At 43.6% G+C, this 22733-nt stretch overlaps 1 protein-coding gene across 5 annotated transcripts in view; it reads left to right on the forward strand.

Moving 5' to 3' along the window:
- ASPH (aspartate beta-hydroxylase) overlaps positions 1-22733 on the forward strand; it is a 187669-nt gene that overhangs the window by 19025 nt on the left and 145911 nt on the right. For 3 of the 5 annotated variants that reach the window (XM_077751811.1, XM_077751809.1, XM_077751810.1), the window contains 2 exons: positions 15973-16065; positions 19079-19153. In XM_077751811.1, coding sequence (XP_077607937.1) covers positions 15973-16065; positions 19079-19153 — 168 coding nt within the window. Of the gene's footprint in view, positions 1-3790; positions 3833-5985; positions 6875-15972; positions 16066-19078; positions 19154-22733 lie in introns of those variants that run through there. The other 2 variants (XM_077751812.1, XM_077751813.1) reach the window with 1 other exon arrangement.

The raw sequence follows: 22733 nt of genomic DNA on the forward strand, positions 1-22733 counted from the left end.
GCACGTGCATGCGCACTCTCTCTCAAAAAATAAACATTTAAAACAATTAAAAAGAAAACATCACACTAACCATAAAGGCAAAAGGAAGTGAAGAACATGGTGATTACATATTCTTTGCTCTTCTCTGACTACAACCACATCCTGATGCTTTTTTGATGACCGCCTTCAGCTGGAATGTATGCTATCAAAAAAACCAACTTTCATCCAAATGAGTTACAGAATACCAAAATGCTTCCTTTTCAGGCTCCTATTGATAGAATTTTCTTTATACTACTTGGATATTCTTTGTAAGGAGTTACATTGTCATGAATTTGATTGTTTGATAAAATTGTTCCTTTTTTTTTTTCTTTTGCCCCTGGTCTTTGGCTATGGGAGTAAGGAGAGAAAAGGAGAAAAATAGGACACGTTTATTGATTTTTTTTTTTTTGATGCTAAAGGGAGTCCACATCAACCATCATTACAAGTAAGAGTTTAATTCTGCCTGTAATTAGGGATTATTTAAAAGCAAAGTCGTACGTACTTGCCTTGTGGTTTCCTCTGGAGCCACTTGACAATGTTCCTCCACGCTGTGTCTTCCCCACTCTGCATGCTAGTGCTGGATCACCACCAGCCCCTTCGCCACTGAGCTTCATGGCATGGATGGAAAAAGATCCGTCTAAACTTCCCTGGACTGGGCCAGGGAAGGTGTGAGGTGCTCCCTGGTAACAGTTACTCTCTTAGTAGGGATTGAAAACCTTTCCCATGCTCTTCCATCTTCTCGAGTCACTGTTTTTCTTCTGTAAAGACGGATTTGCTTTCTGCCTCGCCAAGATAGTCATCTGTCTTGCATTCTGTCGTCTTCACACTTTATAGCATTTTTTGATTCTCACAATTTTCTTCATCGTTTCTTCTCATTGATCATTTTTGCAGATGTTGCATCTTCTGGTTTCCAAAGTTGACACTTTCCCTGCGGCTCCCACCGCATCTCTGGCTTCGTTATAATTTCTTCCCTCTTGGTAGGTCCCTTTCTCCTTCCTGAGAGCACGCCTCTTCTGTAGGCTAGGGGACTAGCCGTCAGACGTGCAAACACAGTGAAATCTGACAAACACTCCCTTCTGGTCCCTGGGAACCTAGGGAGAGTCCACATATGATCAGTCTTCTTCTGAGAAGAAGGCTGTCAGCGAGGGCTGGGGCTGGGGGTGACATAAGCACCCTGGGTTTTGGTCACCCTTTTTTCCACCGATATTTTCTCATTGAAATGTGACCTCCTCTTCTGCTTGTAAAACGGGGATCTAAAGAGCCTTATGGGACATTTAATAACTAGTATAATTCAGTAATGCCCTCATCCTAAACCTTTTTTATGCCTTCCTTCCTAACACTGCACACTTGACTTGAAGAACCCTGCGTTTTCTTGATTCCTCTCATTTCTCCTTTATGTAAGGACTTCTCTGTTAGCATCTTATTTTCATGGTGCTATGCTCTCTCTCCTGCCTAAACCCTTCTTTCTGAGAATGAATTTGATAATTGTGGTTTACATTATTAGCTCAGTCTTTATCATGTCAAACATTTGAAAAATTATAGACTGTATTCTTTAAGTTCAGAAAAGGTAGCTAAAGTTGATGTTTTGGAATGTTGTATAGTGCATTGCACGTTGTATATATCACCTTAAGGATTTGTGCCCAACCTAGAAAAGTTTTAAACAAAAGCACTCATTATTTTTTCCTGTTTCACTAATCTAATGCTGATCTAATATTTTATTAGTGTCAAACGTTACCTCTAGCCTCTTCATCCCTGTAGCTCTTTTGACTGTGTCGTTAATAGTGGGGTTTGGCATTTGGGTAGTCTGCTTCTTTTTTTTTTTTTTTTTAATGTTTTATTTATTTCTAGGAGACAGAGAGACAGCGTGAGCAGGGGAGGGTCAGAGAGAGAGGGAGTCACAGACTGAAACAGGCTCCAGGCTCTGAGCTAGCAGTCAGCACAGAGCCCGACGTGGGGCTCGAACCCACGAACCGTGAGATCATGACCTAAGTGAAAGTCGGACGCTTAACCGACTAAGCCACCCAGGCTCCCCTTGGGTAGTCTGCTTCTTAACCCTCGCTGCTTTTCAGCAGGAAACTCTGGCCATGCATTACAGGAGTCAGGAGGGGGACGTGAACAGCATTAAACGTGCATTTTGATGTTTTATGTTCATTTCTTTCACACATTGGATACTGCCCATGTATTTAAAAGTTGGCATTACAAGTGTAGGTTTAATGTTTCATTCTAAAATAAACTTGAGTGGGGAGTGGTCCAGGATGGTATTCAGTATTACAGGGTGGTGTGCTGTTTTTCATAGAGTTTAGGAAAGATTCAAGTTTTATCTGTGAAAAATGATTACCTCTCTCTCTGTCTCTCTCTCTCTTTCATCCATACACACACACACACACACTAGTTATGGTTCTGTTGTATATAAGTAATTCAACAGATATAGATAGCCATATGCAACAGTTAATTCCATTTCTTTTTTATGTGTAGTCAATAGTAAGACATACACTGATACTTTTTTTCCCAGAATAATGATGGTGATATTTCTTTTATTTTAATTGAAACATAGTTGACACACATGTTACATTAGTGTCACATGTGCAACATAGTGTTTCGATGCGTCTGCATGTTATGCTATGCTCACCTCAAGTATAGCTACCATCTGATGATGAAAATACTTCAACCAAAATAAATTGCCATTCTCAAATGGACTGTTTCATTTGATGGAAGCAGATGGCGATGGATAGAGAAAGAGGAAAGGGATTTAGGAATGGAGGATGATTTGAACATTAGAACAGAACAGGAGTGAAAACATCTCATGCCGAAACTGGGGGTGTGATAGGGTTTTGAGAAACACACAGACGAGGTTCTGTTCGGGGGCTTTTCTTCGTTGCTGAGTGACAGATGGTGCCTGGTGCTGCCCCGGCAGGCGGCGACCGGTAATCACCACACCTCCCACTCTAAGCCTAGGCAGTGGGCTAGCAACTTGGAATGCCACCTTGGGAAGTTTGCTGATACATGAGTATAAATTATCATTTATGTGACGGGGAGACAGAACTGAGAGCATCAGTTGCCTGAGATGCCAAATACAGGTTCATTAGAACGGCAGTGTGCTGAGGAGTATGTGGTATTGGTGTTTGTTAGAGGGCAGGCCCGTGATCAGAACTTTTATTCGCCAAGGCAGGAAACAGAAAGCCATTGCAGATTTTAAAATGAAGAGTATAAGTGTATCCCTACATGACAGTGTAATTCTTACTTGCTTGTATAATTTTTTTAATAAAGAAAGTTTGAAACGGAGGGAAAAAAGCAATGCTTTTGCAAACAGTAGAGATTAAAATTCTGTCAAAATCGCTATCCTTTTTCTGGATGGCAGTGATGTTGGTAAGGGGCGTAAATCCCCTGGCCTGTCACGTGTGGTGCTTGTAATTGACCGTCTGCGCCAAGCAGAAGCCCACTGGCTAGGGAGCCACAGCAGAGGGCAAGGCCATTTCCAGAGGAAGTTAAGTTTAATTTCTGAAGCCCAAAAGTGTTTCAAGTCCAGGGCAAGTCATGAAGTGGACTGAATCACAGGCTGATTATAATGCATTTTTGCTCTAGTGAAAGTAAGGTTTTATTTATGAAACATATATATGATATTTATGTGTTGAAGGGGTGTGTCTTTTAAATGGTAAGTTTAACTTAATTTGCTTAATAGAGACATTGATTTTGACTATATTCATTTGCTTAGTTTTTAATTCCCTTAATATTTTCTCTTTATAACCTATTTTCATCTTGTAAATACCAACAGAAGGACCTGGTGGGGTAGCCAAGAGAAAAGCTAAGGCTAAAGGTATTTTCTGTTTTTCAAATTAGCCTTGAGTGAATCAAGTTTAATGCTTCAAGATGCATGACATTTTCTAGATAAGTTACTGCAGCTACTAATGCTTTTTAGCCTAGATTGCACTTTTGGTCACAAGTGGTTTTATTAAGGTGTCATTAAAGAATGTTTTGCCTCAAGCCTATAATTATAAGTAATTTCCTTTTCATGCTATCCGAACTTTTGTAACAGGCTTGAAATTAAAAACATGACGAGATCATGATGTTGTTCTATTACATGTAAATTCACTTCTGTACTTGCCATAGTCTAACCTGAAACCTTTCTTGGTTTGAATTTTTTAAAGACTATTGGGGAAAAAAGAGGTGAATTCTCCACTGATTGATTTCATTTTTTTCAAAAGCTCTGATGACGTTGTGTCTTAGAGCATAATCAGAGAGAGTGTGAGCCAACTTAGAGTTTTCAATTAAATGAAAACATGGATTTATAATCTGGCGTGCCGTATTTCATTGGTATAGAATTTGCTGTGCTTTGATATTTTAATTCTTTAAAAGTTACTAGACCTGCCAGCCGTTATATGTAGGCTAACAGCTTATTATTACTGCTTGATTTTTTTATATCCCTGTGGTTTCTCTTGTTCACATATAAATATTTATGTCCTTCAGGGACGGGCATGGGAGCAGCGCACGTTGTCTTTACAAACCTGCAATAGTCTGTTGTGTTCAAGTGCTTGGCATATAATGTTTTTAGCTTGTTTATTATTTGTTTTTTGGTAAAACATTAGCAGGTGAGACTGACTATATGACTTGCAGGGTTTTGCGGTTTCTATTTTAATTTTAAGGTTAGGATATTTTAACGTGTTCACTTTGTATTCCACCTGCATAATTCCCCCCAAAGAGAGCAATTTCTGCCATTTTATTCTTATGTCAATCATTAGGAACTAAGTACCCAATAAAATGTAATTTATACTTCTCGATCTGAAGAGGCAAACCCAGCAGTAAGGAATTAATGTAAGAGCTGCGGAACTGGGTCTGAGCAGGGCACGTGCATTCTTGCAGTGTGACTGTGTCTGTTACTCTGCAAACAGCATTGAAGTAGGTGAGGATTTGGACAGTTGATTCTTGATGAATGCTCTTCTGTATGTTTAGAAGGCTCTGATGCGATTTTCAGGAAGAATTGAGTAACATTTTGTGCTATGTGAATTTTGATGGGCACAAACATCTTCCACATCTTATTAAAGAAATCTTTCATTTTCTTTGTTTCTGCTTAAATGCTATATAATACAGTAAACACCTTGCTTCTCTTAAGATTTCCTAATGAGAGAGCGAGAAGGTAAAATTCAAAGCTTTTGCTGGCAGCTCTCTTAAACTTCATGTGAAACAGGTTGAAAGCAGGGTTGGTTTTAGACGAGATTTGGAATCAACTGTATGTTCCATTTACTTGCTACCTCGCCTGTGCGTGTGGACAGACAGCCTGCTGGCTTGAGTGGCTCTACGTAGATTAACAGGAAAACATATTTAAAGGAATACTGATTTCATAACATTGAATATAAGCAGACAAAAAATTCTGCTTGTCCTTTTAAGCACTGTGGGTAATGAATTTAAAATTTTATCCTCATGGATATTGTTTTTCTTATTACTTAGCTAAGAATATTAAATGGCATTTAATTTCTCCATTTGTGTATTATATTTTCAAGGCTTATAAACACAGATATTTTAAGGACATAATTTTTTGTTAAAACTGAAAGGTTAAAAATTCTCTTCCTACAAATACGTGCAAGTTATGGAAATTCTTAATGCTGCCAGTGTTCCTTTAATTATGTCATTATAATTGTGAAATGTGAGTTGTTAACCCTTTGTGTAAAGTACTGCCTTTATGGATGGACTCATTTTTAATAATATTGCATGGGAACCTTATCTAAAGTTATAACCTGTTTCCAGCTGGAAAAATATGATGGCAAGTCTCTGGCATTTCTTGGATAGCTGATACTTGGTAGAGGTTTGCATCTGTCTTTAGCCAGTTGAAAACTAGAGGATTAAAGCACTTTCTGAATGAACATTTCGTGTGTGTGGAGAGATAACGACCATACATTTGCACTGCGTTACTGTTCTGTGAATTAAGAGATGCTTTCAATAAACTTTCTTTCCTTTGATTGGAAAACCTGAAAGTTAAAGAACTCACTAAAGAAGAGCTCAGGAAGGAAAAAGAGAAGCTCGAGTCAAGGAAGGAGAGTAAGAGTGAGGAGAGAAGAAAGGGGAAGAGAGAAGAGGAGGACCGGAAGGCTAAGAAAACGACCGCGGCAGACATATCCAGGAAGGGCTCTGCGAGCAGTAAACAGCCCCGAGAGCAGCGGAGTGTGGGCCTAGACGGCAGTGCCAAGGCCAGGGAAGGTAGGAAAAAGTCCACAGACGTAAGGGATGCTCCTAGTAAAATGGCATCCAGAGACAAAGATGACACGCAGGAAGGTAGAAGTTCTAGCAAACACTTGGCAAAGGGAAATGACCAGAAAAGGAAGAACTGAGAGCTCTAATGTCATCACCCCAGGAAACGGTCATTTCGTCGTGATTTGCTTCTCAAGGGCGTGGGAAATTGAGTATGGCTCCAGTTGGGGAAGGTGTGTCACGTAGCCATCGAGTGTACTTGTTGGTGCTCAGCGAGGAAATTGCTTGGAATTTAGAGACACTGTCTCATGCTTCTCAGTTTAAAAGATGAAGCTTGTAAAAACCATGTAATAAAAATGTGATACGATAGCTTCTGTTCTTATTAATTTATTGATCATGTATCCAGGTAAATGTATATGTATGATATGAATTGTAGTGAATTTATTAATCGACTGAATACTTTCATGGGAGTTGAGCAAGACTGTTAAGATTTTACATAGGAAAATGCCAAGTGACCTTCAGTTGTGACAGACGCTCAGGTAGGTGGGAGGTTTCCTCCGTCTCTCCCTTCATCCTGGTCTCCCCTCCTTTCCCTTCTGGCTTCTCTGTTTTCCTTTCTTCTTGTCCTGATCTTCTCCTTCTCCACTGCCTTCCCCCCCACCCCGCCCCCCCGCTGNCCCCCTACGCTGCTCTAAGAACCCGGGTACGCTCATGAATAAAAGAAAGAATTTGATTTAGAAGACCAATTTTAGAGCGCTTTAACTTCTGGTATCTTTACAGACCCAGAAGAGTTATACAAAGACTGAGTATTTCAAATTAGGGTATACTTTCATTTTCTGTCACATGTTTTTTCGGTTATTTTGGTGGAGTGGGATGTATTTTTCCTATTTGATTGTGTATCATTGTTTACCATTTCTAAGGAGTTTCAAATGTGAGCTCTAACTAGAGATGAGAACGTATTTAATCAGAAAATATTTAATAAAATGAAATTTCAGTAAGAATACATTTCTGCAGCTGGTGTGTGCTGTCCTGCGCGTGAAGTCCTTAATCTCCAGTTGCGACCACTGGTGAGATTCAGTTACGAGTTGGAGGCGGGCAGCCTGATGTGCTGTAACAGAAGCAAAAGTGCTGCCACAAAGGTTTTATTTTTTAAAATAATTCTTCACCTTTTTCTCTGAAGAGCTGAAAAACCGAGAATTTGGCCCAATGGAAGACATTTCAAACCAGGAATGAATGAGCATTAAGTGCAAGTGTTTCCAAAAATATTGCGAACCTTTTTACTTGTGCGCTTGCACCTTTCCTGCTTAGAACCCAGCTCTCGGACATTCCGCTGACACACATTCCCACGGACAGAATCACACAGCAGGGGGAGATCCTAATCTCGTCATTTTCTTGTTCAGTGACTATGGCCCAGGGACACTGCCAGTCAGGGTTTTGTTCTTACAGCTTCGGGAACATTGTAAGCCGCGCTGGGCATTTAGGGCTCTTCTGGTCGCCACACGCAGGGGCTCTGACTTCAGGTGAATAGATCCCACGCACAGACCTGTGCTTTTCCTGGACTTGATAATGAGTTGCTACCACTCGATGAGAAAGACAGCCCTCAAGAAGCCCCAGAAGCATCTTTCTAGCTTAGCAGTCCCAGAGCAGAGAGCCCGTTTTCTGAAATGGCCCCGAGCGGAATTGCAGCCGGGCCTGCGTAGGCTGGTGACCACCCAGGACCATCTGCACAGTCAGGGATGGATCCGTCTTCCCGGGCTGGCGCCCCGCACAAAGCTGTGGCTGGGGGGTGGGTCGGGTCCCACTGAAGCCATATGGAATGTTTCCCCCAGGAAAGAGGGTGTCTGGGAAGAGAAGAGCGGCACCCAACTGAGCACAGAACAGAACAGGAAGCGGAACAGATATTCACACATACTCCCCCCACATGTAAAGGTTACACCACCTTAAACATACAACTTCATGTTAGATCATCCTGCTAAGATACGTGGATTGAGTTTTTAAATTTATGTCGCAAATTTTAAGTGTTAATTTTTCTACAGAATGTTTTGTTCTCCCCGGAGAAGGGATGATAATTACATTTGCATCTAGTGAGAGCATTCTAATAATTTCTACCTTGGTTTTTAAAGGACAGATATGATGCAGGATAACATACATGCTGAATTCTAAGAAAGCGAGTGGGGAAAAATTCTTAAAATAACCTAATCAGCACGAGCATATTCACATTACCTGTTGCTCTTTAGCAAAGCGCTTAGAAATATTTTACTTCTCATCATAGCCTTCCTTTGATGTCAGCTCAAGAATTAAATGGAAACAGCTCTACTAAAAGCGTTTCAATATTTTTCAAGAACTTTTGTGAACTGGGAATGGATTTATTTTCTTTACTCCTTTTTTCTTTCCTTCCCTTTTCTTCAGTCAGTAAAGGCTTCAACTTAATTTACGGAAGGTGAGGTCACACTTCACCCAGCCCTCTTGGTCACCTGCAAATTTTGTGCAGGATAAGCTTTTAATGGGTTTAAAACTGTGCTTGCACTCTCAGTTTTACTCACTTTTTAAATATAAATGGTCACCTACACATAGGAACAAAAATTTCCTAATACAAAGTCCCTGGGAGTCAGAAGAACCCCAGACAAGTGAAAATTAAATACTAAGAAAGTAAGTTTATTTTGTCATGTCACAAACAAAATTTCTGCTTAAATTATGCTATGAGATGTTACTTCACATTTCAAAAGATGTCATTACTGGCACACTTTTCCAGACTTTGTCCGATCGTGTGTCATGCGTGAGTGGCACAGTCACTGTAAAGATAAAGATGGCCAGTTTCACAGAAATATTCGAGAGCCTATCAGTTTTCCCGAGGAATTCCTTTATTCCTTAATACTCAGATTACTTTCTTTGAGGCACTTTATCATCCTTGATTTTTTCTCTTCATGTGTAGTGATGTGTAATGTCTGTTTCATTTGTTAAGGACTTTGTGTCTGAATTTTAGTTATTGCTAACATCATTTGTAATCAGCTTTTTGAAATCTTATTTTTTCCTAAGATTTTCAGTTTTACTCTGGGAGTGCTTCACACTGTGTTGGTGTGGCCTTCTCCACGTTGCACAATCAGGGAGAGACGGATAAAGAAATTGCTATAAATTCAGTCAGCATGAATGATTGAATTAATCCAGGAGGATTAATTCTGTAAGCAGTTGATTCGTAGAAAATATCTTACAGTGTTTTGACCTGCATAGTCCTACAGCTCAGCACCTTCGGAGTCTCATGATGATTACTTGGATAATAAGGACTCCCTATATGTGCTTCTACTGAAAAAAAAAAAAACAACAACAACAAAAAACAAAAACAACAACAGATAAAGGCAATACACAAGTACGATTTTCAATTTTAAATGTTTTAACTGTAGTGTCATTTTCTGTGAAACGGGTCTGGTGGCACAGCGTTCATTTCCCCCAGGTTCTAGCTGAAGAGAACGTTTTTGTTAGGAAACTGAAGGGCGGTTGTTGTACAGCAGATCCGCAAGCATTATTCTCATGGCAATTGCCTTTGGGGTAATCCGAAAAAATCCCCCGTGACAGCCTTCATTCAGCCCGTGGTCCTTCCTCCTCTGTTTGCCTGAAGAGAAAACCACGTGACCTAGATGTGAATTACCAGCTTGGATATCGTGTTTACATAGAGAAAACCCGTTCTCACAAAAGCTTCGATCTCGTAAGCCCTGCAAAGCAGGAAGTGCTCTACTTTCCTTTTCTTTGTTCGCATTTCATACCTCATTTGATTTCACTTTATGAGGCTTTATCACTCTGTATTAGCATCCGTACATCGTAGGGCTCTGTCGTTTACTCCTTGCCTCAAACGGTATGTCTCTTGTTTCCCGAGAGATTGGAGGAAGACGTACACTTAAAGCTTCTGTGTTACTTGTGATGATGGTGTCAATAGCCCTGTGCTGTCTCGTCTGTCTTTTGCATTTATTGATTCATTCAACAAATACCCCGAGAATCGGCAGCATACCAGGCTGTGCAAAGCCCCAGGGATACAAGTGACAAGGTGTCTACCATCCCTAGTGTGAAATGTTGTGAAAGAAACAAGGGGTCGGGAAGGAAATAATGACGGTGGAGCCAGCTGTCACCAGCACCGCCCACTCTTCCCTTCCTTCTAGAATGTGCTCCCGCTCGTGTGGTGGGCCACCTCCCACGTCTGCTGCAGGATTCAGCTGAGCCATCGGGTCTACACTGACCTTTGCTTTGATCCTCCCGGCGGTGCGGTGGTCTTCCAGGAGCCACGTTCCTTACTTTGCTTCATTCCTGGCTTTTGCTTCCCCCCAGGCTGACTTATGTCTAGCACCTAGCGTAGTAGTGGCTGAGAATAATAAGCATTCAGTGTATGTTTATTGAATGATGAACATATAAAACACTGACCATATACAGATATTTCAGGGGTGCCTGGGTGGCTCAGTTGGTTAAGCGTGTGACTTCGGCTCAAATCACAATCCCACGGTCCGTGGGTTCAAGCCCTGTGTCGGTCCCTGTGCTGATGGCCCAGAGCCTGGAGCCTGCTTCAGATTCTGCCTCTGTCTCTCTTTCTTTCTGCCCCTCCCCCACTTGTGCTCCGTCTCTCTCTCAAATTCTATAAAACATTAAAAATAAATAATAAAAATGTTTCAGATCTGTATATACCGTTGAGTAATAATAAAAAAATTTTTTAAAGAAAAACTTGGGCACTTCTCCGGTAATTGCGGTATGCCTGATGCCCCTTGGAAATTGCTGATAGCTGTGCTCATGTTGTATGCATGTGTACAGGGAAGATGGTAAATTTGCTTCAGTTTCTAAGGTTTATTTTTTGAGAGAGAGCATAAAGGAGGGGCAGAGAGAGAGAGAGAGTAAGAAAGAATCCCAAGCAGGCTCTGTGCTGATAGCGCAGAGCCCGACACGGGGCTCAAACCCACACACCCTGGGATCATGACCTGAGCCCATGGAGAGCCAGACATACTTAACGGACTGAGCCACCCAGGTTCACCCAGTAAATTTACTTTTTTAGAAGAAATGAAGGGAGAAATTTATTTGTGGGAAAAAATGTATGTATGTTTGCTGGTTTTAAATTATCTCATTTCGTTCTCAAAACCCTTCTCGGGAGGTTCTTTTATGCCCTTTATACCCTCCTGTGGAAACCGAAGTCGTATGGGTGGGCTTCCAGGGGGATTCAGCGACCACCCGAGCCCCGGGGCACCGCGTCGTGCTGCTGGTGCCCAAGTGGGTCCACCCGCTCCAGGCGTCGTGGGGACCCTTCAGCGGCCCTGGAGCCCGGCTCAGCAGCCCTTCTGCGGTTGTATTCTTCTGAGATGTGCGTCGTCTTCTCCCCGCCATCTCGTCTCTCTGTCTCGGGTGGTGTGAGGATGCTTTGACTCTGGAATGGCTCTTCCTGTGTGGCGTGGCGTGGCGTGGCTCTTCTGGCCTCTCGCAGTCTCGCAAGTGTGCGCGGGACCCCTGGTGACACAAGCCAGGAGCAGCAACGACGATTGACATGGGCAGTCAGGGTGCGTCTTTCTGGTTTATTGAGGTTCCAGAATATTCCTCAAGTTCCTGTGCCTGCTAGGGTTAGTCCTGGGCTGTATCACTTTATACTGTCAGACTGCCTGTGTTTGAAGCAGCGGCAGTCCTGGGCTCTCCCGCTTTGAGTAACAGCAGCTGGCGCAACCGGGGTCGGGGAGGCCACGATTTCCTTCAGCCTGTCCACTCCTGAGTCACACGCCAGCGACGGACAAACCAGCTTCCTAAGTGTCTTCGCTGTTATGGGCTGAGTACCCAACGTCCCGTGAAGCATGACACTGTCTGTAGTTCTTACGTTCCCAGCTTGTGCCGAGGAAGTGGCTTGTACAGAATTCCTAGGAAGAACGCATCCTTCGTCTTCAGCCAGTGTGAGTGGCTCCGTGGCCCGGGGGCCCCAGGGCCCTCGTGATCCGCACCCCCGCAGCCCTCTCGCGGCGCCGGCCGCATGCCGTTCCTCCCCGCCAGCATTTCTGCACACGCCGCCCTCGGCCCCAGCCGCGGAGTTTGTACTTGCCGGTCCAGGGCCTTGCCTGGGACACTCTCTTCCGGTGTAAGTCACGGGCGCATCGCTGGGTGCCTGCGGGAGCCTGTTCACACTTCACCAGCCAGTCTCTCCTCGCCCCTCCCCAGAGCTAGCCAGCCACCTGCCGCGTGGCCTGGCCGCCTGCCCCGTGTCTCCCCCGTCCGATATGCTCGGAATGGTTCCTGTTCCTCCGTTTTTACATTGTTCCTTCCCTATAAGAGGTAGGAGTTTTCAGTGCTCCTTTTCTGTGGAACGGGCCCTTGCATGAGAAGGTGCTAAGTAGTTGTTGAATGAATGAATGAATGAATGAATGAATGCATGCATGCTATATGCAAGCTAGTAACTTAAATTGTTAGGGTTTTACAGGAAGAAAATACACTTACTTCCCAATGCTGCCAGCTGCTCTGGGGCAGCAGTGCATGAAGCAAGCTGATGTTGGGCTCAGGTAACTGTGTCACATAATCGAGTTTGCTGTCAATGCAGGATTTAAAGTGCTCACGTCACTGTTTATAGCTTCCATTTTCAATTAAAATTGTAGGAAGTTGTATGCTTATTAAATGCAGACTTTTTTTACTTCGTCATTTTTCTGATGTTCCCGAAGAACTGAAAACGAGGTATGTTTTAAGGAAATGAATGGCTTTCTCAAATCGCACAGGGGCCGGTGCCGTTGACTTGCCACTAGATAGTTACCCCCAGTGCTATGGCCGCCCTGTCGCTCTTGCTGGTGTAGGAAGGGAGGTGGGTCCTGGCTTTGACTGTTAGGGCGGAAAGAGAAGACTGCCGGAAGCTTCTGCGTCCAGGAGAGATTTCCTCAAGGCCCAGAGCGGCAAAGCAAGACGTGGATCTCTGCTTCCGGACATCCTGTGGTCCAGGAGAGGAGCCTGCAGCGGGGGAAGCCCGGACTGGTGGCGGGAAGGAGAAGCCAGCACTGAGAGCAAGCCTGCCCACCCACGTCCTCCTCCTGAGGGTACATAGCAAATTTCCTTCTCCCTCGAGCCAGTGTGAGTCGAGCCAGTATGGGTCAGTGTTTTGTTATCTGCAGCCCCCGGGAGTGTCAACACTGAGGACGTTCATTTCATAATGTAATTTTGAGTATTTATTTCAGTGCTATCTCCTTGCCATTTGGACCTCACAATAAATCCAATTTGAAAGGCTTTCCTTTGTGAATTTAACTTATGTGTATATTTTCTCCTGTTTAATATTTTGTTTACTTTTGCCTTAAAATCTTATGTGAGACCTGGATTTACCACTAAATGGATCTGGGTGACAGTATAATTTCTGGAAACAGCAGAATGAAAGCTTGTAGGACTAATTCTTCCATATGGCTTATCAAATTAATAAGAATTAGTCTAGAATGTGTGTGTGTGTATGTGTGTGTGTGCACGCACACGTGTGTGTTTTAATTTCAGAAAGTTCATAGGCGTCTGGGGAAGGAGATGTGCTAATGTGATCCACAGCTTCTTTGAAGTTCACAGTACTATTTATTTTTGCACTGATTTCACCTCTGGAAAAATTGCTGTGACCCGGTACCATTAAACTGAAAATTCACCTGCCCCTTTGGACAGAAAAGAAAACTGCACAATATTTTCTCTTGTTATGTGCTTTTGTTTTCTCCTGTGGTTTTACAATTTCAACTTTAGAGACAAATAACTCCAGTTGATCTAGAGAAAGCTGACAATGAGGAGGACTGTATGGCTAAATATTGGTAATGCTGGTCGCTTTCAAACACTTTTCCCATCAAAAATTGTTTTCAAATGAAACTTTTCGAAATCCAATAAGAAAGGGATTTTCAGGCAGTTTAACTCTTTATTGGGGAGGGGGGGGGTGTTTCACTGCTTCTTGAATCCAGGGAGCACAGTTTGAAAACCTGCTGCCTAGAGGATTAGTGCAGAGTGACCCATTGATTTTTCACCCAAAATGAGATACTTTTGAGGGCGAGAGACTTGCACCAGCACAACAGACTCCCCTGGGACTGTCCCGGGCAAATCAGCCCCCTGGTTCGGTGGTGGGTGCCAGAGCCCGGGTATGACTCTCTCTCCTTGGTAATAGTAGGAGGAAATTGATTTGGATCCCCTTTCCCACCTTTAGCCTCACTAGTGTAGCCGAGGAGCCGTGGCCTTGCAGAGGATCTCTGCAGCCATTGACCCCAGCAGAGTAGCCACGCCACTGGCTGTGTTCGGCCCCTGAGCAAGCGTTTACCAGGCACCTGTTACGAGCCAGGCATTTTCTGCGGTGCCGAGAGTACCAAGGTGAATTCCAGGGTTCTGAAGGTTTATCCTATTCATTCAGCAGAACTTAGCAACGAGTTATAGTTCCAGACCTGTTCCATTAACAACTGAGAGATGCAAGGATGGATTATTTAAATGCGAAAGAGCGTGGGAGTTTCGGTCCTGAATTGGAATTTGAAGTGTGATGTGTTTTACTAACAAGGCCTTCATCTGTACCCACCGCCCCCCTGAAATGGAACATTGAGGATCCGTGGTTATTTGTGTATTATCCCTTTGTTCGAAGTCACTGTACAGTGAGGAGTAGAACACAACTGTATCCATTGATGTTTGTTTTAATAACATTAGGCTTTTTTGTGTAAATAGTGTGGAAAATAAGTACCTACGGCAAATATAAATGGTGAGGTAGAGTCCCATGTAGAGCCTTACTGTCTTTAGGATTGGGGAGAAGAAGGTGGGAATCATCTTTTTGTCCACAAGAGAAAAGTGAAAGAGACATAAACAGGGAACAGTAAGGCAAAATATAAAGAATCAAAAAGCAAGTAAAAGACATGGGGAACTTTGCAGACCGCAGTAGCATATGCACAGTAAGAGGGGTGTGAAGTGCTCGAGATTGGGAGATGCCTCTCAGTTCTCTGCTGACCTTTTACTCTAGGCTCTTGGCACGCACAACACACTTCCCCTCGTAGCGGTTGTCGGTACAGAGGCTCACTGGGGGTAGTGAAGAGCCGGCATTTGGGGAAGGGAATCGACAGACTCTTGACCCTAGTTTAGCTTTCCACAGAGTTGTATTTAGTTGAGGACATATTTTAATGTTCTGCATACAAAATGTCAAAGAATTAATTTAGTCCGGTGGATGTTAGACCGGTGTTGACTTCCAAATCAGCTTTCATGTTCATGGACCCTGATGTTTTATTTTCCTTAAGACATAAAAAATTTTGTTTTCATATTTTCTAGCTCTTTATAGCATAGTATGACTGTAAGTGGTACCTTTAGAAGGTTGTAAATAGTTATGCATGATTTGTTCTCATTTTTAACTACAGCTTTCAAGAAGTTTTACATAAATCAAAATATGGCATTCAAACAAATAATAAAGTTCAAGTGTATCTTAGTTGTCCTAAATGCTGAATTCAGAGCTCCAGCAGCAATTAAGTCATCATTTCTGAACACAAGGAGCTTGAACTCCTATTGAACTTTTGGCAAGTTCAGACCTGACTACGTTTTAGAGATTCGTGAACAGTTAAGCGACCGTTTTTTGTTTTATTATTATTTTTAAATGAAAGCTTAACTTAGGTGTTAAAGGCCCATGTGAAGTTAAAGAGCACACTGTTTTCCTACTTTAGTTTTTAAGCATTTCTTCATGTTTATGTAGTATGAAGTCTTGGAAACAGAGTCATTCGTACAATTGATGAAGTGTTTGAGAATATTGTTTATCCTGGTTTAATATGTCAAATGAAGAAACTTAAGTTAACTTTGTGACTAAAAATGCAGGCCTTAAAGAAAGAGCTGCTTCCGAGCCCACAGTCCCAGCGGAGGAGGCTGAGCCTATCCCTTGGCTGAGGGAGCAGGTCCCCGAGGGTTCAGGTAAGCTCGCCCCTCCCTCCGGCCTGATGGGCCCAGCCGGCCAGCTGTCTGGTGGGCGGTGTCCGGAGCCATGTTTTACCCATAATTTGTGCCATGGTGTTTACGGAGTAATGAAGCACTTTTTCGTCTTCTCTTTTGACATTTTGCAGTAAACTCAATGTTTTCTCCTAAAATACTCAGGAGAGGTTTAATTTTGGAGATCAAGAATCCAAGACCCAGATGGGTGTTTTTTGCCGGAGACGGCACGGTTAAGAACATCCTGAACTAAATGCTAGGTTTCTTGATTCCAGTTGCAGAACTTACAATGGGAGTATAATTAGACGTTTAGTGTTGCACTAGTTTGGTCATCGTTTGTCACGTGGTCTAGTAGAGAAGGCCTGTGAGCTCCCATTCTTCTTAACATGAGGGTCTCCTTTCTACATCAGAGACTTCCCAGCCCTCCGTGCGATGGTGTGTGAGGCCTGTTTTACATCCATGTGAATTCAGATTAAACACTTCCTTAAGTCACCCGAGCGCCCGTGACCCACAGAATGAAAACTCCTAAAATCTATGAGTCCATTGGCAAATGAAATTTGAATCTAGTGTACTCATTTCCTGTTTATGCTGTGATATTTATTACAAAGTATATTACATTTTCTGTATACCGAGTAATTCTCCAAAATTTGGTTTCATTTTGCCACCTACTGGAAGTGTTCGGTATGACACTCCCATGTTTACTGGCACCTGAAGTGCTGTGGCTGATTTCATCACCACTGGTGAACTGGTGAATACCACGTGATTTTCCTCTCTCCCTTTTAAGATCAGTATGCTTCTCTGATCTTTTATTTGTTCAAATAATAATTCCAAGAGAATTTCCTGCCTCCCTCCCATTTCTTAGGAGTACTCCAGTCCGACTATAGCTCTGGAGCAAAAGTGTTCCTTTTTTTTTTTTTTTTTAAGTTATATAATTTAAATGTTTCTTCAGATTTAGCATCTCAAACCTTACTTTGTACTCAATAAATTTATAATTTAAAAATCATGTTTTGCAAAGCTAATACCTACTCTGAAATGTGGTGCTATTTCTTTCTGCTATCTCTCTTTTTTTTTTTTTTAAGTTTATATATTTATTGTTTTGGGAAAGGGAGTGTGAGTCAGGAAGGGGCATAGAGAAGGGGGAGAGAAGATTCCAAGCAGGCTCTACGCTGTCAGCACAGAGCCCAATGCGGGGCTGCAACTCTCGACCTGCAAGATCATGACCTGAGCTGAAACCAAGAGTCGGACCAGCTGAACCACCCAGATGCACCTCCTCGTTAAATTTTTGTTAATGTTACTCTATATGTTGAGTGTGTGTGAGTGTGTGTGTGTGTGTGTGTGTGTGCGCGTGTGTGTAAATTATCTGACCACTTGTCCTAAATCCATCAGTTTTCAGCTCATAATCCTTTTCAACTTCTCGGCAATGTTTGGTTTGGTTTCAATGTTGCCTTCTCACCCTTTCTCTTATCTAGGGTTTTGGCTTCTTTTCTCTGTCTACCTAGTCTACAAATAGAAGTACATGCCTCTCATTAAAACACAATGAAATAAACCCTCTCTGGATCCCTGCAGTACCTTCTATCTGGCCTCCAGTCCATGTCCTTGCCATGCTAGCCAGATTTTTGGAGAAAGAATCTACAGTTGCTTTCTTTGCCTTATTTTCCACTCAGTTTTTAGTTCATTGTAATCTAGCTTCTGCCTCTACTAATCCCCAGAGGAAAGAAGGAACATGACAGAATCATGGAAAAAGGAAGCAGCATGATGCACTCACCAAGTTCAAAGCCAGTGCCGGCAGCGGCACTAAGCGGCAGAGGCGTGGGCTAAATTGCAGAGGTTTCCGTTCTGTTCCAAGGCATTAGATTTCCATCTCTTCAGGCAGAGGAAGCCACCGAAGGGTTACGTAGAGGAGCAGAGCAGCGTCCAGCACTTCTGTGACCGTGGATGGTGCTGTCGGCAGTTATGAAACCGGGAACTGGTTAGGAAGCTGTCATGGGCGCTGTGAGAGACCGAGAGGGAAGCATAGACATTGGCAGGCCCTTCTGTAATTAGATGCAAATACATATGTAAATAGTTTGTGACGTACAAACATCTATAAAAACAGAAGGCACTTTTTATGCTTCAGGCATAGTTTTGTAGTGTGATTAGCATAATAGGCTGTTAAGCTTTTTTCTTACCTGAAGTTCAGGTGAACTTACTCTGTTTCCGTCATTGAGGATTAACTTGTATAATCGATGTGGTGGCATTATTTCATGTCACAGCATTCATGATGCTAAGTCTAGTGCAACTTCAATTACGAAACATGGATGTTTGTTACACAGAAAATCTATAATCGTCTCAGTGTCGTTATAGCTTCTTGTTTGTTGTGTGATGTTGTAATAAACCTGATCATCCAATAAGCTCCACAGTGTGGTCGGAATGTCATTACCGATAGTGTTCATTTTTGTAATTTATACCTATTTGAATCTATGGATCTGACTGTCAGATGGGCTTCTCCAAAACTGCAGGGATTATCAGTTACAGCGTTAGGTCTTCTAGTCAACTTCTGGGAGGGGTCGGCCACCCCCGCCCCCTCAGCCCTCACACCAGCCCCAGGCCCTTCCCCCTCACTGTCAGGGCAGACAGCGGCTGACCATGCACTGCAACGTCTGTTGACCCCATCTTCCACATTTTCATCCTCATGGCCCAGTACTTCTCTTTGAAAGCTTTGCCCGTCCCATTTTCTTTATTTTATCATTATTGTGAATTTTGTTAATTAGAAACTGAAGTAATTCTGCTTGGTGAAGTTTTTTGCTTAACATTTATATCTGCTGCCAGTGTGAAACCCGTCTGAAATATTTACCGTGTTTGTCAACATAGAAAAAAACGGTGGTGAATGATATGAAACGATAGCATAGTTGATTAACCAAATATATTCATTTGATTGTGTATTCATGGATGTCATGTTTCATGTTCTTCATTAATGTCTGGAGTTTTTCTATTTACTTACGCTTTGTAATAATTTTAGGACCTCAGAATATTGACGATGAAGTACAAGAACAAATTCTGTCCGTTCACCATGAGACAGTGTACGCAGAACATGGTATGAATTAAAATCTATTTTCTCATGCATTGCTTGCTAAAATGATGGTTAATTACATAGGTGACTTGGACTTTGTTTTTACATTTAAATAAGAGTGTTTTTTTTAATTATTAGAGGGCAAGGGTTTTTTTAATGTTTATTTTTGAGAGAGAGAAAGAAGGAAAGCGTGAGTGGGAAATGGGCAGAGAGAGAGGGAGATCTAGAATCTGAAGCAGCTCCAGGCTCTGAGCTATCAGCACAGAGCCCGACGTGGAGCTTGACCTCACGAACCGTGAGGTCATGACCTCAGCGGAGTCGGATGCTTAACTGACCGAGCCACCCAGGCGCCCCAAGAGCAAGTATTTCTGAAAAAGCACTAGACTCATTTTATTTTACCTCACCTGACTGTTAAGGAACTTACAGTGTAGATTTTAATAAAGAAGTAGGAATAAATGGGAATAAACCAGTTCAAGACCAGTGAAACAGCAAGAACGGACGGCAGGAAGGGGGTGGAAGGTAGAACACACCCACGCAAGCGGTAACGGGCTCTCTGGATGCTGTGCTCAGCCTGACTCTGCTGCACACCTGGGTGGTCGCCAAAGCAAAAGGAGAAACTTTTTAATTATGTCGGTCATATTTCCAGAGAGGAAATGAACACACCGACTCCTTAGAAGATATCAAGCGTTTTCCTAGCTCTTACATCTGAAGCATTTCTTTGGTGCAGTTCTGTACAGAGAATATTAAATGGTACTCTTGAAACCCATGTTTTAAGATTTTATGAGACCGTTTCTCGAGACATCCCTTAATAAAAGCAGACAGGATAACCCCGAGATGTAACTCACAAAGGGGTTTTGAAGAAGGCAGATCACGTGGTATCCTGATACGCCTAATGGTTTGGTGTGAGCGGAAGAGAGTCCTCAAGGAGAAAGTTATGTTTCTTAAAAACAAACGGGGTCTCGTATCATCGAAGCTGCGTTAGCTGGCCTGCTAAACTGTCTTACTCAGTCTGAGGGGTCCCACCCACTTGGGTCTGTGCTCTGCTGGCGACACCAGCTTCGGCTGAGCCGGGCAGGTTTTCGCCATCGGCCGTCTGGGGTCTAGGAGCCTGTGTCCTTTCATTAGGAGTTCGGAGCATCACCTGAGACTGCATCTGCCCGTGTCAGCATGCACAGGCTTTCCCTTCCTCCGTCTTTCTTTTTTTTAAACTTTGACCTAATCTCAGGATGATGCAGTCAAAATAATAAGTGATTTCAGTATGATGAGGTAAGAGGTGTAATGGCGAACTGTAAATGGCTCTGTGCGCCTCGCATAGACTTGGGGGTGAGCAAAGCTTCCTAGGAGAAGTGACGTTCCGACTTAGTAGCTGGGGAATGGCGTGCTTGGCCAGGTGGCTGATGTCAGGTCGAGGCAGCGGGCGTGGCATGTGTGAAAGCCCAGAGGAAAAGAGGAGCCCAGAGTAGTTCAGAGTGGCCGCCCCGTGGGGTTACACGTAGGTGGAGGGCGACCGAGAAAGGGTTTTGTACTTGGTTCAGAGTGTCGTTAGAACATCGGAGGGTGCTGGGGGGTCTGTGCCTTCTGTCTGCGGCATGAGCACACGTTGGGGGAGTCCTTGGGGAGGCGGGCTGGCAGGCTGTGCCGGTGATCCAGGTGGCTCAACATGGTCAGTGACGCCAAGTTTAGCTAAAGATGGGGAGAGAGAAGTGTGGGAAGACATGGTGGACATTTAGGCGGGTGGGTGTAGGAAGCGGGTCTACCATGCCTGGGCTTCTGGCCCACAGCCTTCCTCTTAGACTTATTCTCTTCTTTATTTAGGAAGTCACAGGGGCGCCTGGGGGGCTCAGTGGCTTGAGCGTCCAACTTTGGCTCAGGTCATGATCTCACGGTTCGTGGGTTCGAGCCCCGTGTCGGGCTCTGTGCTGACAGCTCAGAGCCTGGAGCCTGCTTCAAACTCTGTGTCTCTTTCTCTCTCTGCCCCTCCGCTATTCATGCTTTGTCTCTCTCTGTCTCTCAAAAATAAATAAATATAAAAAGGAAAAAAAAGGAATTCACAGAGGCCATGCCTGCAAATGTTATTTGTGAACTTGTGCTGCTTCTGAGTCTGTGTCTGCAGCCCTGTCCCTCCTCTGAGCCCCTGGTGTATCCAGCTGCCTGTTTATCTGCATTTGCATGTTTTATGGGTGTCTCAGACTCAAAATGTACCCAAGTCAGAATTCTTGGTTCCTTTGCAGTTCATAGGTCTCGTCTCACTCCCCCAAATTTCGCTTTTATCCCATTCTTTTATATTTTAGGTAATGGTCTCCCCTCCCCTCAGTAGCTTAAGTTGAAAACCAGAGAGTTTCCTTGTTTTCTCTCCTCGTCTCGCCTCCTGTATAAGCCCTGGGCGAGTCCTGCTGGCTTTGTCTCCAGCTCGTACCTGGACTCTGGTGTGTCCCCTCCGTCACCGTCCCCTCCAGCATGGCTGCTGTGGCAGCGTCACCGTCCCCTCCGGCATGGCTGCCGTGGTAGCGTCCAGTTGGGTCTGTGTTTGATGTGTGTTTGATGTACTTATGTGTCCTGGTCTTTTTCTCCCCTCAGTCGCTTTTCTTGAGCCCAGACGCCCTTCTCTCTTTCCCTTGGCACTGCCGAGCCTGTCCCTGCTTCAGAGCCTTGGTACTTGTGTCTTCTTCCGGCGTGTGTGCTTTCTGGTCCTCACATCTCACGCGACCCAACACGGCCTCCGTGACCACCATCTTTGCAGTAGACTCTCCGCAATATTCTGTATTTCGTTATTGTGTTTCAGATGCGGCAGCTGCCATTGACTAGCTGTGTGGCTTTAGCCAAGTTTCTCCAGTTCCTCGCCCTTCATAGTGGGATATTAGTGCCTAATGGCTGCAGAGGCAATGCCTTCAGCTCCTCATCCCAGGCTGTCACTGTGTGATGTTTCGTTGGTCTCCCTACTGAAAACAGGGACTCTCCGTTAAGTGGCGATGACAGAGAGCTAACTCCTGCTCATGTAAAAACCATACAGTTGTACTGGGTAACATAAGAGTAAGGAAAAAATAATGTGCTAAGAAGGAACATGGAGAAAGGAATATGGCGAAATCAGTGACAGGTGTTGGGATTGGTGGTTGGTGTGCTGACGAGCAGAAAATCTGAAATGAGGAGGAACGGTGTAGCAGGCTGTGATGGAAATACAGCAGACAGTCGCGTACTGTGACATAAAGGGGCCACATAGTCCAGTAACGCGTGCGAGCATCGCTGGGTCACACTGAAAGTGAAGGAAGGAAGCCTTCCTTCTGCAGCGTTCGGGGAGAGCTCAGTGGCAGCAGAAATAGTTACATTATTATAATGATGGTGATAAAAATAGCAACACAACAAGAACAATAACACCTGAATGCTTATTATGGGCTAGGCAGTTTCTAAGTGCTTGAATCCTCACAACAGCATTATACGTAGGCATTCTTATTATTTCCTTTTCATAGAAACAAGATCTGAGGCACAGAGTAGTTAAGGAACTTCTGCGGGGTCACACAGCTGGTGTGGGAAAACTAAATCTGGAGCCGTACATTCCAGACCTCACACTCCTAACTGCAGTACTTTCCTGCACAGCTAAGTCACTTGA

Source organism: Crocuta crocuta, unplaced genomic scaffold (assembly GCF_008692635.1).
Source record: "Crocuta crocuta isolate KB4526 unplaced genomic scaffold, BGI_CrCroc_1.0 scaffold20, whole genome shotgun sequence".
In the NCBI taxonomy this organism is placed as follows: domain Eukaryota; kingdom Metazoa; phylum Chordata; class Mammalia; order Carnivora; family Hyaenidae; genus Crocuta; species Crocuta crocuta.